The sequence below is a fragment of the Heterocephalus glaber genome, unplaced genomic scaffold, assembly GCF_053883595.1.
Source record: "Heterocephalus glaber isolate CG9 unplaced genomic scaffold, H.glaber_assembly_v1.0 deba00001564, whole genome shotgun sequence".
Classification (NCBI taxonomy): Eukaryota; Metazoa; Chordata; class Mammalia; order Rodentia; family Bathyergidae; genus Heterocephalus; species Heterocephalus glaber.
This window is the reverse complement of record NW_028258351.1, coordinates 8,771,316-8,788,492: the sequence shown is the minus strand read 5'-3', so window position 1 is coordinate 8,788,492 and position 17,177 is coordinate 8,771,316. Positions and strand designations below refer to the sequence as shown.

The following is a 17,177-nucleotide window of genomic DNA, read 5'->3' as shown; positions in this document are numbered from 1 at the left end:
TCCAGGGCTCACTGGCGGGCTCCTGTTCTGGAAGCCAGTCACTGTTTAGGTAAAATAGCTTTTACATCTGTCTTGTAACTACACTAAATACAGTTCTGCACAAGTAGAACTCGACTTGGCAGCAGTAACGTCTCTGAACTGTGCATGTATCTTTAAAATTAAGCTACAATAGCTGTGCTACTGAGAGAACACAAGAAAATGGGAATAATTGACTTAGATTCCTGTATAAGTAATGTTTCCAAAACATCATCCTGATCAGCATAGATCTACCAAGTGTTGGTTTTAGCAAAATGTAGTCTCCTAAGAAGCAGCTGGGGGCTTGGAAACGGTAGCCCAGTGGTAGAGTGCATGCCTAGAATGTGTGTCTGTGTGAGGACCTGGGCTTGAACCCCAGGACTGAAAGACAAAAACAGAAATAGCAGTATCTCAGATCGACCGTGGAGAAGAATTCAGCCTTTCTTTTGAGGAGAGACTAGAAGTAAATAAATAGGTGAATCCTGAGTCTCTCAATGAGGTTCTGCAGAGCCAGTAATTCTCTTGGAGTGTGAATTGAATTGACCTCAAGGAACTCAGTTTCATTATCGGGGTGGGGAGGTGGGTGAAAACTCCAGGTGGGGCTTGGGAGGGGGTTTCCCCGGAGGTGGGAGGTAGGAAGGAGGAGAGGATTGGTTGCCTGCCAGTGGCTTAAACAACTGAAACATGTTTTCTTGTGGTTCTGGAGGCCAGAATTCTTAAGATCAAGGTGCCAAGGCCTCTTCTGAGGCTTCTCTCAGGGTTTTGTACGTAGCTGTCTCCTCCCTGTGTCTGCACATGTGTGTCTGTGTGTCCAAGTATCACTCATCTCCATTCATAAGGACACAAGTCATTTTGGATTAGGGCTGCCTCAGTGACTTCATCTTAATTTAATTGCTTCTTCTCTCCGAAAACAGTCACATTCGGAGGTTCCTGGTCTTAGGACTTGGGCACACAAATTTTAGGGGGATAAAATAGAGTTCAGCCCATAGCAGAAAAAGGTCTTGGGAACCTCTCTCCAAGGGGAAGGGCAGGAAGAGGGTGGGCAGAGCCTGGTGCCTGAGCGGAGTGGGCAGCAGTGAGGGGCCCGCTGGGGATGGCTCTTGGCCAAGTGCTCCACTTGGAGACATTTCTACTAGGGTTCTGACGCGTAAGTAATCTTTGAGAGACTGGTTCAATCTTGACTTCAGCCCTAATTGGTCTGAACCTTTGGAACCCTCACTGTCACCATCACTTAATCCTCAAGGAGAATTTTGGGGCTCCAGGGTTGGTATTTCCTGGTGCTCTACCCTAGGGTAGTGTTTGTTTGGTTTTTTTGTTTGTTTTTTTTTGGGGGGGGGATTGGTACCAGGGATCAAACTCAGGACCTTACACTTGTGAGTCAGGCAGCGGCACCACTGAGCTAAATCCCTGGCCCTGTTTTTGGTTTTTTTGAGACAAGGTCTGACTGTGTAGCTCAGGCTGGCCTTGAACTCACTATGTAGCCCAGGCTGGCCTCCAGATCGTGCCAATCCTCTTGCTTCAGCCGCCCGAGTGCTGGGATCACAGGCATGCGCCACTGCACCCAGCAAGGGTTGTGTTCCTAAGGTTGCTTCACTTGTTTATAGTCCTTTTAAATGGAACTGAATCTGTCAGGGCTGTTACACTTTTCCTTAGTTCAGCAAGTTTGGGGGAAGATGTCTTTTTATGTTTTCATATAAGGTTCTTACTTCTAACAGACCAAAAAATAAACATCTACAAGAACTGATTATGGCTACAGGAACACTGTCTGACCCCAGAAAGCTGTTTGTTGAGGGTAAGGCCTAGCCATCAACCTATGTATCTCCCCAAAGTTTTGCCTGAAGTCCAGCTCTACAAGGGGTCACAATACGTCCCCATCCCCATCTGCCACATGAGCCGCAGAGGTACTCACAGTGTTTCACCTACACCCACACCAGCCCCTCGCCGCCTGAGAGACCCCGGTGGAGCTGGTCGGGGGAAGGCGGCTCCACAGGGATCTGCCTGTCCAGCTACAGTCCAGGACTGCTGCCATATCTGTTTTATCTGTGTGTATAACTTTTTTTTCCCCAGAACCATTTGAGAGGAAATTAGACAAAACATCAAAACTTAAGGACATTTTACTTTATAACTAATACACTATTAACACACCTAACAAAATTAAGTAATTCCCAATGCCACGGAATATCTAGACCATATTCCAGCTTTCCTATTTGTCCCCTACATGTCTGCTTTATGAATTTTGAAACTGTTTTTCATTGCATAGATGTGTATGAGTGTTACACCTTGTTAAATGGATCCTACTTGTTTTTATTGTTTTTTGTTTTGTTTTGTTTTTTGCGACATAGTTCAGGTTGGCCTTGAACTCTTGGCAGTCCTCCTGCCTCAGACCCCCAAGTGCTGGGATTACAGGCGTGTCTATATCTTTTTTCTTTTTTTTTAGCTATATCTTTTTTTTTTTTGGTTCTGGGGATCAAACCTCGAGACTTTGAGCTTGCGAGGCAGGGGCCGGAACCACTGAGCTAAATCCCTAGCCCTCAGCTATATCATTTTAAAATGTCTTTTATAGCAGTCATTTGATTTGAGAGTCATTCAGTTTTTATGTTCCTTGATTAATTTAGGGCAATGGTTCTCAAAGTTGTGGTACCAGGTCCAGCAGCACCTCCTGAGATCTCGTTAGAAATCCTTTAAAAAAAATTTTTTTTTCCTTTAGTCCGTGGTCTGACCCAGTTGGGTGTTGGAAGCTGGGGTGCCAACTGGGTGCGCCCGTTTGCAAACCATGGTTGCCCCTCTGCTTGCCGGCGAGCCTTGCCCTGAGGTTTATCATCAGTAAAAATGTCCAAAAAAAAAAAAATTTTTTTTGGTAGGGGTTGGACACAGTACTGAGGATTGAACCTAGAGCCTTACCACTGACCTACATGCCCAGCCCCCTCTTTTGTATTTTGAAACAAAGTCTCACTGAGTTGCCCAGGTTGGGCTTGAATTTAGAATCATCTGCCTCAGCCTCCCAAAGTGCTGGGATTATAGGCTGGTGTCCCCATGCTTGTCTTGCTTTTTAGAATCTGTCTAAACCCATGGAAATGCACATTTTCAGACCTCTTCCCAGACTTACTTGGAAACTGATTCAATCTGAGTTTTAACAACACTTCTCCCACTTCCACCATGTGATTCTGATGTATGTCCATGATGAACTTTAAGAACCTATGGTCTAGGGGCTGGGGATTTAGCTCAGTGGTTTTGCCGCCTGCTGTGCAGGCGCAAGGACCCGAGTTCGATCCCCAGTACCCCCCCCCCAAAAAAAGAACCTATGGTCTAGAAAAATCTTCCTCCATCCTTTTCATATTATTCTTTTTCTAACAGACCAGGCCAGTTGTCTTGTAGAAGTTCCCACATACTTTTTTGTCTACTCTTCTCCTGGTGATGTGTGACTTGTTACTTTATGTGCTGTTTGCCCTTTAAGAGAAGTTAGATCCTAAGGCTTGTTTAAATGTGAAGTATTTTATAGACTGGATCATAGGAGCTACTGTGTACCTCTTTTAAAATTTTATGTATGTATATATGTATTTAGGTTTTTTGAGACAAGATCTCTTTATATAGTCCCAGCTGACCTGAAACTCACAGCAATCCTTCTGCCTCAGTCTCCTTAGTGCTGGGACTGCAGGTATGCATCACCATGCTTGGACTGCTGTGTAGCTCTTACTGTGCCACACTAGGTAGTGGCCAGGATCTGGTTCTTCCTAAGGATGCTAAGTTTGATCACTGTGTTAAAGGACATTAGCTTGTCTCTTACATGGGAGAGAAACGCAGGGGCTATTCTATGTTTTTTCAGTAATCCATGAGGTAATCCTTTGGCAGTGCACTGGTATCCAGTGTCTCGGTAACCTTTAATGTGCCAGTTGCACTCTGCAGTTGTTGGGGATGGTATTCTGTGTGTATCAGGTCAGGTTTGAGGTGGTCTCACCTTCTGTGTTCCCTCTGATCCTCATGTTTTTTGGTTCTAGCCTTCAAACCTCAAACTTTGAGTTTGGATAAATTTTACTTTATATATTTTTGAAACTTTGTATTTTGAAGCATAAGCTGTAGGAGTATTACATCTTATTAAATGGTCCTTTATCATTTCAAGCATCCTCCCACCTCTTAAATTTCTTCATCTGGGATCAGTGTGGCCCTACAGCTTTCTTTCAGTTGGTGTTTATCTTTTATCATTCTTTTCCTTTCTACCAGTCTTTGTTCTCAAGCTTAAATTGTGTCTCTTATAAAATAGCATAGTTATTTTTAATTTAATCTGACACTTTTGATAGACTTGTTTACTCCAGGTGTGTTTAATGTGTTACTGATATAGTTGTTATTTTCCAGGTGTGTTTAATGTGTTACTGATACAGTTATTTTTTATTTGTCTTATCTGATGTTTGATCCTGTTTTTCCTCTTTTCCTTATTCCTTTATGATTCACACTTTTAACTCCTTTTTTTCTTCTTCTGTTAGTTTTAGTAATACAGTATAGTTTCATTTTTGGTTTATGGTTTGTTTGTTTGTTTGTTTTTGTTTTTGGGGATCGAACTTGGGACCTTGCTCTTTGAAGGCAGGCAGTGGAACCACTGAGCTAAATCCCCAGCTCGCTCTTCTTTTTTTTTTTGGTACCGGGGATTGAACTCAGGTCCTTGTGCAGGCGATGGAACCACTGAGCTAAATCCCTGGCCCTCCAGCCCTCATTTTTGTTTGTTAACTCTCAGCTTTTTAAAATTTTATTTTTTATAATGTCTTTTTTGTTTTGAGACAGGATCTCACTCTGTAGTAGTCCAGGCTAACCTCAAACTCACTGTGTAGCCCAGGGTGGCCTGAAACTCCCAGTCTTCCTGCCTCAGCCTAGTGCTGGGATTATAAGCATGGGCCCCCCTGCCCAGCTAACTGCCAACTTTTGATGTGCTCATGTACTGCTGGAGTGAAAGTGGCACTGTGGGAACAGTGGGGTTGGGGCATCTCCCCAAGGGTGGGTGGTGTTTCCAGTAGGGACACAGAATAATTCAAGCCCTGGCCTGTAGCCTAACAGTCTTGAAAGCGGTATCTTACTGGTGCTTCCCATGCCCCTGTTGCTCAAATCTACTCTAGTTCAAGGCTGTCCCTCTCTGGATGCACAAAGCTGGAATTTGGGCTGATTGCTTTGAAGTGAGAAATGCCCCTGGTTGTGAGCTTGGGCAGCCCTTTTCTCACCCAGATCAGTAGGCTTCTGGCAGGGTTGTGGTGACTTGGATCAGGGGCCTGGGTGGAAGGTTTGGAGAGACAGGAGTGGTCTCCAGCTCTGATGCTGAGTCAGGCTGGACATGCTGGTGAGCCAGGCAGAGCACCTCTGGACAGGGCCTGAGTGGACACTGTTTGAATCTGCCTCAGAGCCACCCTGTTGGCACTTCCAGAAGACCCCTCACTCTGTGATCCTTTGGGAACTTGCCCATCTCTGGTTTGGGTTCAGCCCCAGGAGGCTGTCTGATGTCTTTCCTCTAAGGTTTTAGGGAGCTGCAGCATGCTTCCCTCCTCCTGGTCTCCTTGTCAGGAGGAGGATGTAAGACTGGAAGAGAGTGGGTGTGAGTTGTTGCTCTGATGACTTCAAGCAGGGGTTGCAGCCACAGCAGGAGTTTCTTACCAAGCTCTGGATTGCATACCAACCTCTGCTGCCACCATCTTTGTGTGATGGGAGCAGTGGAGCCACCGTGGGCTGTGGGAGATCTCAGCCCAAGTAAACCTCCGTCCTCTCCCGCTTTGGACCTGGGGTGTTGGCACCTGCAAGTCAGCTCCTTAAACTGAAGCTTCTACCGCCCATGGGAAAGAACCAGTGGGACCCTGCCCTGGACCATCCCTGATCCCGGGTGGTCGGCTCCCTCGCTGGCCTGGCCCAGCAGCCAGCGCTTCTCCCCCACACCTTCCCTGCAGTGGTGTTCCACATGTGCCTGCAGGTGTCTGGTTGTGAGGGAAGCTGGGATATGCCTGCCCAGGCTATTTTTACCCAGCCTTGTCCCCACAGAGCTCTGCTTTGGCTCCGAGTTACTCCCTACAGAGGAGAGCTGTTGCCAGGGCTGGGGGTGGATGAGCCCAAGCCTCAGAGCCTCCTGAACTCCCTTCCCCAGGGCATCTCATCTTAACACCTATTAAAGCCTGTAATTAATGTGCAGATGGACCTTCCAAGGGAGTAGGCAGGACAGAAGCCTGCTGGAGAAGCAGAGGCAGCCAACCTTCGCAGGGCAGGCTCCGGAACTTAAAACTCTGGCCTCCCAAAGCTGAGCCCAAACTCCCAGCCTGGTGTGTCACCAGGGGTTGGGGGAAAGGGTCCCAGAGGCTGGAGAGAATGAAGCCAGTAGCTCAGAAGCATCCTGATTGTCTTCTTTCAACATGATGATAATAGTAACTCACATGTACTGAGCACTTTCTGTAAGTGTGAAGACTGCAGAGTGCTTGGAACACTTGCCAACTCTAATTGTAATCATGGTTAGTGGATGAGGGAACTGAGGCACTGAGAGGTTTAGTAAACCAAAGGCCACAGAGCTTGTAAATCGTGGAGCAGGACTTGAACCCACTCCAGATTGTTTCCCCTTTGTGGTATTAGGGATTGATCAAGGCCTATGCACTAAGCTATGTCCCCAGCCCTTTTTATTTATTTTTTACTTATTTACTTTTGCAGTACTGGGGATTGAACTCAGGACCTTGTGCTTGTGAGGCAGGCACAGCACCACTGCGCTAAATCCCTGGCCTTCCCCAGCCCTTTTTAAATTTTTTATTTTGAGACAGGATCTTGCTAAGTCACTAAGCTGCCCAGGCTGGGTTGGAACTTGCAATCCTCCTGCCTCAGCCTCCCAGAGTGCTGGGTTTACAGATATGCACCACCATGCCTGGCTCCTCCCCTCTCTTCTTTGCCATGTTTTCAGCATCCTTGAGATGGGAGATATCACTGTAGCTTCTCTACAGCAATCCTGTCACATAAGTGCTCTCACCACTGTTTTTAGGAGGAGTTCAGAAATTAAGGACTTTGTGCAGTGGTCACACAGTGAGGCAGTGACCACACCAGAATTGGCACAGGCCTCGGACTCCTGTGGTTGGACCTTTCCCAGCTCAGTGTGCCACAGTGCAGCTTGGCTCAGCCAGTGACTCATTAATCACCTACCATGTGAGCCTTCCTTCCTGTTGGGGTTCAGACACGGAATCCCCAGGGCTCCCATTCAGCATCTTCTTTCTGGAAGGGAGCAAGGAAACATCGTCACTCAGTTGCTGCCCTCCGAGCATTAGCTGCCAGGAAAACAGTGGTCTGGTAGGTGTGACTTTGAGATGGCTCCCAGCCAGGCGAGGTAAGACAGCGTGAAAGCCAAATGAAGCAGTTTCACATGGGCCCTATCACACCCCCTCTGACAGTGGGGACAGTGGTCCACTGTGAGCCACTACAAGGCTTGGATACCTCCCACGTGTATCGACACTTGGCCTTTTCAGCCTGTGTTGAATTCAGCCCTTGCCAGCTTCCTATAGAGTTAGAGGTGATGTGGGAGCCTGCTGGCGCGTGGACACAGCTCTTGAGACTGGAGAGGGGCCCTGAGGGCAGCCTGTGTTCCTCCAGACTCCCACCCCAGTGTGGCTCAGCTCTGTCCAGCCCCAGCTGGAAACAGTGAAGAAGTGGAGGTGGGGAGACAACAGCACAGGATGCTGGTGGCACAGACCTGCCCTGCCAGGGAAGCTAGCTGGGTCCATTTTCCCCAGCCTTGGGCCTCAGTGCTCTGTAGAAACCCCTGGGCTGGCTGCCTGCCTCTCCGGACCTTGCCAGTTGGCCAACTGGGAACCCTGGTGCAGGCCTGGCTCAGGCACTGCCACACACAGCCCTTCCAGAGGCCAGACCAGGACTTAAGTTCTCACAGCTGTTGTCTCGTGCTTGTGTAAATTGTCATGTGTGGGCCTCGAGTAGCCTCTGAGGTAGAGATGAGAGTCCCTGCTCTGTAGGGGAGGTCTCAGGCACACAGCGTACGAGTTTTCCAGTCTACCAGGCTCCAGTGCTGACCCCTCACTTGGTCCCACCCACAGAGGTCCCTGGGCTTGTGGAGGAACACACTGCATCTGCTTTATCTCCTTCGCTCCTGGGAGCCCTCGACATGGGAAGGGGGTGAACCTGGGGCATTGTGGACATAAGCCAGCCAAGTCCATATGGCCCATGGGAGCTGGCCCTGGGCCCTGGACAGGAGCCCTGTTGTGCTCAGGGCTGCCTCTAGGTCTCTAGCACCGGAGCCCTGGGGAGTCAGATTGGACCATGCATAATGCCCAGTGTTTCCTGTTGAGTACACCGTCCCTTTCCTAAAGTCCCTCAAAAGACCAGCCACAGCTTTCTGTACAACTCTTGAGTTCTCTTTAAGCTTGTGGCCTGGACCTGTCCCCAGTGCAGGAGCCACTGGATGGTAACTGCAAGGTTGCAGGAACTTCTTTTTCACACAATGGGGAAAGGGTCAGGAGAAGGGAACTCTTGAGGGGCAGAGTCTCAGAAGCTGCCATGGGCTCTGGCCTTGCTCACTGGCTGCCTGGAGACATGAGATCTTAGGAAGCCTGTTCCTGCCTGTGATTCTGCCAGCCCTCCAGAGCAGGGTCTGGGAGCCAGAGAGCACCACTGTGGGTCGACAGGGCCAGTGGGCAGTTCTTGGTCTCCCACCCAGCAGGAAGATGAGGTAGGGTGATGCCATCCTTTCCCCCGCTACCCCCAGCCCTTGTGGGAAGGACCCTGACATGCTGCCGCAGCCTGGAGTCCCTTCATCAAAAGGAGCCCTGGGTTTGCCTGGGAATGAGGCTGGCATTTTGCATCCACCCCAATAGAATTTACCTAACCACCCCCAGGCGGCTCATCTTCTGTCCCTCCACATCTACCAAAGGTCTCCTGGATGCACGCTGCAAGGCAGCCTCTTCTGGGGGCTGAACACAGGTGCTCCATGTGGTAGTGACCCACTCGGGTGGCCTGGCTGGAGGGTCACTCACAGCCTCAGGAAGCCCATGTCCCCAGCCACCTAGAACCTTATGAAGGTGACTTCATTACAGACCAGTTCTCCCTCTTCCTCTGCAACTTTTAAAAACAGAGACACTGGCTCAGCAGGTGTCCTGATAGGACTTTGAGTTCACCCAGCTGGTGAGAAGGGGCTGGGGAAGAATAAGAGCCACTCCAGCACCTTCCAGCGCCTCACTGCCTGAGGAGTGGGGGAACAGAGCAGACTGCCCCCATCCAGCCGTCCCCTGCCAGGCCCACCAGGAGAAGGTGCTGGTGGCTCCCCCAGGGACCAGGGGATTGCAGCTGAGGCCAGGGATTGTGGCCTGCTAGGAGGAACAAGGGGGAACAGGAAAGGTTTTGTCCAGGACAGTTGCCAGACTGAAAGGGTCTTGGGTCAGGAACAAAGTGGTCCTGTGCTGAACTAATCAAGGTAAATAGTTACTTCTTTTTTTTTTTTGGTACAGGGGATCGAACTCGGGTTCTTGCACTTGCGCAGCAGGCGGCGAAACCACTGAGCTAAACCCCTGGCCCAGTAGTTACTTTTCTTATAGCTGTCTTTTAATTTAGGGGGAAGTAGGAGAAATGGTTTTGAAGTTATAATTAAAGTTTCTCCTTGCCTTGGGCAAACAATTGTGGGTTGAAGGAAAAGGTGTTAATAAAGGAAGTAGCTAATTTTAAGAGGAAAAGCTGGAGTGTGTGTGTAGCCAGAGGGGAGATGAAGGCCTGGACTTGCATGTCTGAGCCTGGCTTCAGGTCTCAGCTGGGTCCTCTGAAGGAGGACTCAACTGGGAAGTTCCAGGGCAGAAACCCACCCCCGTGTCAGAGGCAAACAGGAATCCAACATCGCGGAGCCCTCCCAAGGCTGGTGGGAGAGATGAACGGACAGAGGTCAGTTTGTGAAAGGTGGAGGCCAGGCAGGTGTGACTCTAAAGATCTGTCACACATCTGGTCTCATTGGAGAGTGGGACATCTGTGCCCCTCCTGCCTGACCTGTGACTGAGACAGGCTTCTTGGGGCCACTCTGGTCACTGGCCAGGAGCTTGGGCAACCTCCCAGTGCATCGGTACTGCTGTAGGATGTCGGGTGAGGGGCCGGGACCCACTTGCAGTGTGGCGTGAGTTGGTGTATCAGTGGGCCGATTGCACCACATAAACCCTGGATCTGAGTCCAGCCAGCCAAACCTGAGCTGCCCGAGGTGACGCTGCCTGCTTTCTGGGAGCCAGGTGGACTGCAGCTTCCTCGGAACCCCAGATGTGGAGGAAACTAGGTGTTGGTGACACAGAGTCTGGTCCCAGTCACCACCATCCCAGGCAAGGATCTTTGCCTACAAAAAGGGGAAAAGGAGCCCTGTGGGGAAGACTGGAGGAAAGGCCCTTGCCCAAGTGGCCGAGCTTATCTGTCGACTCCTGCCCATGTGGCTCTCGGGGTGAGGTTTGCAGTTAGTTCTTCATGGCCAGCTAAGGGATGACACAGACCATGCACACTGCTCCCCAGTGAGTCCTGGCTCCCTTCGCAGTCTCCCCCTTTGTTTCTCTTGAGTGTCGCTGGGCTAACCAGAGTCTCCTGTGGAGTTGGCAGCAGGCGGACATGGAAGTTGCTGCATCTAGCAGAACATCTGGGCGTCACAAAGAGTAATATGTCACTATAAAGTGCATCTCCTCCTTGTTACTCCGAGGTTTGAAAATCCATGAAGTGTGGAGACATTGGTAATAAGTGGAGCAAGGGTTTGACAGCAGAAGCCTGCAAGGTCCTCAGGCTACTGATAGAGGACTCTGACAAGCTATCCTCTGAGCCTGTTTCCTACCAGTAAAATGGGAGTCACACTACATGTCTTGGAGGTTGTTAGGAAATGGAAATGGGATAATATATGAACTCTGAAGCTCTTATCTGTGGAACAAGGTGGGTGTTTGATAATGTTGGTTTCCTTTCATGTCCATTGGATGCAGCTTCCTGCTTGCTGATGAAGCCCTAGCTTAGGGTGTAAGAGCTGATAGGTTTGGAACCATGTGGGATCGGATTAGTGACATCTAGGTGGAAAGGGCCCTGCAAACATTTAGGGTGACTTTAATTCTTCCCCAGTCAGGGGTTTCTGACGCCAACTGTATTGTTCCATCTGTTGTTCAGCCTGTGTTACGAAGCAAGCAGGAGCCTAGCTCATTAATCGACATCTGTTCTTAGCCCAGGGCTCTCCTGCTGGGGATAGACCCCCAAGGGACTACACACGGCAGGCACATCCAAGCCTGTCTCCCTTCCTCAGATGTCCTGGAACCTCTTTGTTCTGTTTTGTTTTTTCTTGAGTAGGAAAGGTCTATTTGGGAATAGGAATAGCTCCTGAGATGGGAGGGGTCCCGAGTCAGTTGCCCTGGAAACTGTTCTTGTCTGAGACTGGCAGTGGCTTTTCACAGCCCTCATTCCTGGCGCCCTTCTTGGAACATGGGATGAGGGGAGCACTTTCACAGAGCACTCTGCCAGGCAAGGAGCTTCTTTATTGTGTACCAACATCATGTGGTGTTGTGCTGGGCGCTGAACCCCAAGTGAGCAAGTCTGGGCCAGAGCTCAGAAGTGAAAGGCCTAGGGTTCTTGGTCCCTAGCATGACTGTGGCAGGGCCAAGGCTGACACTTATCTCCCCAACTGGCAATGCATCTTCTGGCCAGAATTTACTCATTGAGGTCCTACGGTGTGCCTGGCGCTAACATGAAACACCTCCTTCAGTGGCATTCTTGCTTTACCAAGGAGAAAATGAGGTTTTGTGACATGCAGAGTCATGGGGGCTGGGTCCCAAGCTGGGGAGACTTACCTCCGCCATGCTGCATTTAAAACTCTTGAGGCCAGGGTTGTTCTGAAGGGCACTCTCAGTGGCTGTGTCCTTAATGCAGATCACCAAGGTGCCTTCTGCAAGTACTTGGCATGCCATGCAGACTCTGTGATGCGGGCTCCAGTGTGCTGGCCAGGTGCCCTGAAGGATGTGGCTGCCCTTCTCTGTGGATGCTGTCCCCCAAGACCTGTCACCTTCCAGGCTTTCTCGTCCTTGGGTGTCAGGTTCTTGCCCTTCCTGTGCCCTGGTCCCCGCTGTGCTGTCCCAGGCTTGCTGATGCCCTTGCGCTCTGATGAGGAGCACGGGAGTCACAGCGAGTCAGCTCTTGCTCACTCTGTTCCCTTGCCTTTCCCAGGGCAGCGAGGTTTTGGGCTCCACCTTTGCTGATGGCGAGCTCCTCCCCAGGGAACCTGGCTTCTTTCCTGAGGACGAGGAGGAGGTGACACTCGCCCCACCTGAGGGCCTCCGGGAGTCAGACATGGACAGCCCCATGGAGAGCGCCCAGAATCTGGAGGGGTCTGTTGGGAGTCCTGCTGAGGAGAAGGAACAGGAACTTGGGGGCCTGTTTCTATCAGAGGACAAGTGAGTGAAACTGGAAGGAGCTCGGTATGTGGCCTCTGGGCCAGAAATGAAGCTTTTTGGAAGGCCTTTCGAAACGGGAAGTGCACGTTGAGACATACTCAAGATTTGCATCATAGGCATTACTCTCATGGGCATTCTGCATGGCAAAAAATTCTAAGCAGCCTAAGCGCTCAGAAGTAGAAATAGTTCTGGAACTGCAGACAGCTGTGCCAAGTCAGGTTTTAATAGTTTTATGATATGGGATTCACAATCTTTTTTTTTTTTTTGGTACTGGGGATCGAACTCTGGATCTTGCGCTTTCGAGACAGGTAGCAGAACCACTGAGCTAAATCCCTGGCCTGGAATTCACAATCTTGATTCGTTTTAAAAAAAAAACAGGTTGCCAGGGATTTAGCTCAGTGGTTTCATAGCCTGCTGGGCATGCGCAAGGACCCCAGTTCGATCCTTGGTACGAAAAAAAAAAAAAAAGGTTACCAAAAAAAAAAAAAACAAGTTACAAGGAGGTGGGGATTTAGCTCAGTGGTTCTGTCACCTGCCTCGTAACTGCAAGGTCCCGAGTTCGATCCCCAGTACCAAAAAGAAAACAAACAGGTTACAGAAATGCCAATGAACTATGATCTTAGCTTTGTTTAAAAATATGTCCCTGTATATGAGGAAATTTCTAGAAAATATATTCTTAAAAATTGAGCAGTTATTTCTGGGAGATAGGATGATTATTTTAATGACCTTCCATGTACTCTACTGTATAATCTGTGTTTTCAGCATTGATCATGCATAGCTCATGAGCTGTTTGAAAACAGTATTAAGACCTAAGTCATTGAGTGGACTGGGTTGTAGCTCAGTCTAGCATGTTTGGCTAGGCACAGAGCTGTGTTTGATCCCCAGCTCCACAGGAGAAAAGAAGAGACCGAGTGACCTCACATTGAAAAGGGTCACTTTTAGTTTGATGTCAACAGAAGGAATCCCTTCTGTTTCAGCCCTCAGGAGATCCCCAGAGGGATACAGTGCTGGGGGTGGTGAGGTGCAGCCACCACCATGGCTGAGGAATCCATAGTGATTGGAAATGGTGACCCAGGCATCAGAAGAAGGTGACAGTTAAGAGAGAGGGAAGAGGGTGGTTCCATTATGACTGAACCACATAAAATTGCTAATTTTTAATCATTTTCAACTTTTCTCCCAAGAAGTAGCTTCACATGATTTAACCGGACACATTTTCTCAGTGATTCTGAGGGTTATGATTTCTAGGTGGCACCATTTGGGGAGCTTAATCTATCATGGGGTCCATGTTGCTTCCTGGGAGCGGTTCAGCTGCAGTACCCGTGACTAGCTAACCCAAGGAGAAGGGCTGTGAACAGTAGACCTGTTGATTTTTTTGTTTTGTTTTTGAGACAGGTTGTTGCTACGTACTTTAGGCTGGCTTTAAACTCACTATGTAAACCCAGGCTGGCCTCAAACTCAATGGCAGTCCTCTTGCCTCAGCCTCCTGAGTGCTGGGATTACAGTTGTGTGCCGCCATGCCTGGCTGACCTGTTGATCTTGTAGTTAATCATCTGCCATTTGGTGGCCCCATCGTTTCCAGTGACTGACCACCAGGAGGCAAGCCAGCAGTGGGTGCCAGGAGTTTTAGTAAAATCTTTAAGAAAAAGAACGAAGCAGTATGATTAATGCAGCCTGAAGTGCTAAGGAACTTGAGGGTAGACAAATACCGTTCCAGGAGACTTTCTTTAGCACCCTGTAATTAACACTGATTCTTAGATAGAGCCTGGGGTTCCTCAAGGGCATGATTTGGGAATTACTGCCTTAACCCATGATGTGCTTCTTGCACTGATCAGGTTTCCCTTTTTTTTTTTTGGTACTAGGGATCGAACTCAGGACCTTACACTTGCCCGGCCCTGGTTTCCCATTTTTGAGTGTGAAGGCTCATTGAGGTTGGGGAAATCATGATCTGTGAACAGTAATGGAGAGAAGTTACCATGTAGTGATGAAAGAAAGATCTGCTTGGCTGGTGATGCGTTACCTCTCTTCATTCTTAGATTGTAAATGGGCTCGGCCAGTCCCCCGTAAACCAGAGGCCGCACCACAGGTCACCCATGAGAGACCCCAGAGCCTGAAGTCTCCAACCTGTGTTCTCTGGGATTAGGATTCTTTGGACTAGAAATCTGCCCCCAAACCACGAGATGCTTCTCATCTAGTAGCACATTATCATTTCATTATAAAAGGTGTGCACATTAATTAAAAAGACTTGAGGGCTGGGGATTTAGCTCAGTGGTGCTGCCGCCTGCCTTGAAAGCGCAAGGTCCTGAGTTCGATCCCCAGTACCAAAAAAAAAGAAAAGACTTGAAACAGGTAGGAAAAGTGAGAGGGGAGAAACAACCTTCCGTAAACCCGAGTCCTGTTACCATTTTAATATTTTCCCTATGTGTTTTCCTCCTACACCGACCTTATACACAATCTTTGAAAAAGCATCAGTCATATCTAACTTAATTTATACTCATTTCTCCACATTATTGCCAATATTTTTACAAGCCTTTCAACAACTGTTTGATTATCTGATAACTTGGATCACTAATAAGTGTTGTAATTTAATAACTATAGTTTGATTGTAGTTTTAAGTCTAGCTTGTAGCTAACCCTTTAAGTTGTAACCAGTGCTTCACTCCTTGGGGCGAGCACAGGTCTGCATGTCCCCCATGCAGACGGTTTCTGTGCCAAGAGGGTCCCTGGAGGGTGGGGGCCCAGGTCAGAAGGCACAGGCTGACCAGGCTCCCTCACTAACCTGGCGCTCTGGGCCCCCAGGTCCCTGGTGCACACTCCGTCCTTGATGACGCCAGACCTCTCCACACACTCCACTGCCTCGCTCATCAGCAGCGAGGAGCAGTTTGAAGACTATGGAGAGGGGGATGATGTGGACTGTGCCCCCAGCAGCCCCTGCCCTGACGACGAGACCAGGACCAACGTCTACTCAGACCTGGGGTCTTCAGTGTCTTCCAGGTGGCCCCTTGGTCTGGGGTGCTATCTGGAGTCCAAGAGAGTGGTAGAACCAATCCAGCCTCACTCCAGGGCTCTGCAGGTGGACTCCAGAGCTAACTGCCATTCCCTCTGCCCCGTGCTGCACGGGTCTGCTCCTTGGGTTAAGGGTGCTGTACTTGCACCTTGATTGGGAGTCGGGAGTTCCTCCTCCCCTCCCATCTTGAGAAACAAAGCAATTACTGACCTGGGAGGCTGAAGAGGAAACTGTCAGGGGTGTTCCGCATCATCTGGCTTCCTAGAATCTCTGTGCTAGAAGGTTCTTCAGCATGACTTTCTGTGATCCCTTCCCACCCACCTGAGTCATTACTTCTCACATTGGCTCTCAGTCTGCCTTATCTGTTCAATGGGCACATCTCATTAATTTTTTTTCTCTTTGAGAGCACCAGGAAAGGGATGCTGTGGTGTTTATTTCCACTCCTCATGCCACCCATTTAGTTCTCGGGGAACAAACTAAAGTCAGCTCAGCAGGGTGGGGTAGGGCACAACCTGACTGCAGCTAAGAAGTGATTTCCTCTCCTCCTCTGATCAGTGCGGGACAGACCCCGAGGAAGATGCGGCATGTGTACAACAGCGAGTTGCTGGATGTATACTGCTCTCAGTGCTGCAAGAAAATCAACTTGCTGAATGACTTGGAAGCTAGGCTGAAAAACCTGAAGGCCAACAGGTGAGGCCTGCAGCCCAGTGGTGGCATAAGCTGCCACCGGGATGGGGCTGGGAGGGAGAGGGAGCAGGCAGGCATCCACTCAGGCTGGGAGGTGAGGGTGTTCGCTAGCAGGACTGATGCTGGAGGCTTTTCCTGTGACGAGAAGTCAGGCTGCCTCTCTTCAGGACTAAGCAGTGAGTGAGACCTCTTCAGTAGAGGAAAGAGCCTACCTTGCAGCAGGGGGAGTCGGGGTGGACCAGAGCCACATCTGTAGTAACTGTTTCTTCTCTCTCTCTTCTCTCTTCTCTCTCTCCCTCTTTCCCTCTCTCTCTCTTTAGCCCCAACCGGAAGATCTCTAGCACAGCCTTTGGACGGTAACCACCCCCCACCCATTAGCCATTCCTGTTCACTTGTCCCCGCTGCTTACAGCCAGGGCTCCATACCGTCAGCCCAGACCCAGCCTGTGCCGTGTGTATGGCTGAGTGAGCAGAGGCTGAGTGAGGCTGTCCCAGTGCTATGGCAGAACAGCCAAGTCTGCTCCTGAGAAGGAAGGCCAGGCTCCTCCCTGCCCTCGTCCCACACCTGGCCTCACCTGGGTGATCTATGGGGCTGCCCAGAGACACAGCCCACCTCCAGCCATCAGTGCCTTTCCACCTGTTTCCAGCCTCACCCCTCAACTCAGTGCCCTGCAAGGAGAGGGTGGCTCTCCTTGCCTTCACCCTACCAAGATTCCCCGAGATGGAGCCAGCTCGGTGGTGGGGTGCCTTACGAGGAGCCTCTGGAGGCCCAGACACCATTGTCAGGTTTCCAGCTGGAGAAAGGGGGCCTCTTAGGCCAGCCGTGCTCGCTTGGTAGCTGCTGGCTAGCATTGGTGTGAAGAGGGTTCAGAGGCAGCAGAAAGGAACTGTTATCGTTGGCCATGGCTGGCACAGGCTCAGGAGGAGCGGACATAGCACCCCCTCTGCCATTCTCAGAGAAGACAATCTATTGGGTATGGAGCTCAGGCCTCACTCTACTCCTGTGGCTCAGTGAGGGCCACCTGCCTCTCTGGGGCTTCCAAGCACCCTGGTGATAGATGTTCACCCAGCCCATAGCCTAGTCCGA

The 17,177-nt window shown here is 49.9% G+C and overlaps 1 protein-coding gene across 6 annotated transcripts in view; it reads left to right on the top strand.

Moving 5' to 3' along the window:
• Positions 1-17,177, top strand: part of Rab11fip4 (RAB11 family interacting protein 4) — a 122,348-nt gene that overhangs the window by 92,157 nt on the left and 13,014 nt on the right. For all 6 annotated transcript variants that reach the window (XM_004870695.4, XM_087191936.1, XM_087191937.1 and 3 more), the window contains 4 exons: positions 12,175-12,401; positions 15,197-15,391; positions 15,960-16,094; positions 16,412-16,447. In XM_004870695.4, the coding sequence (XP_004870752.4) occupies positions 12,175-12,401; positions 15,197-15,391; positions 15,960-16,094; positions 16,412-16,447 (593 nt within the window). The remainder of the gene's footprint in view (positions 1-12,174; positions 12,402-15,196; positions 15,392-15,959; positions 16,095-16,411; positions 16,448-17,177) is intronic.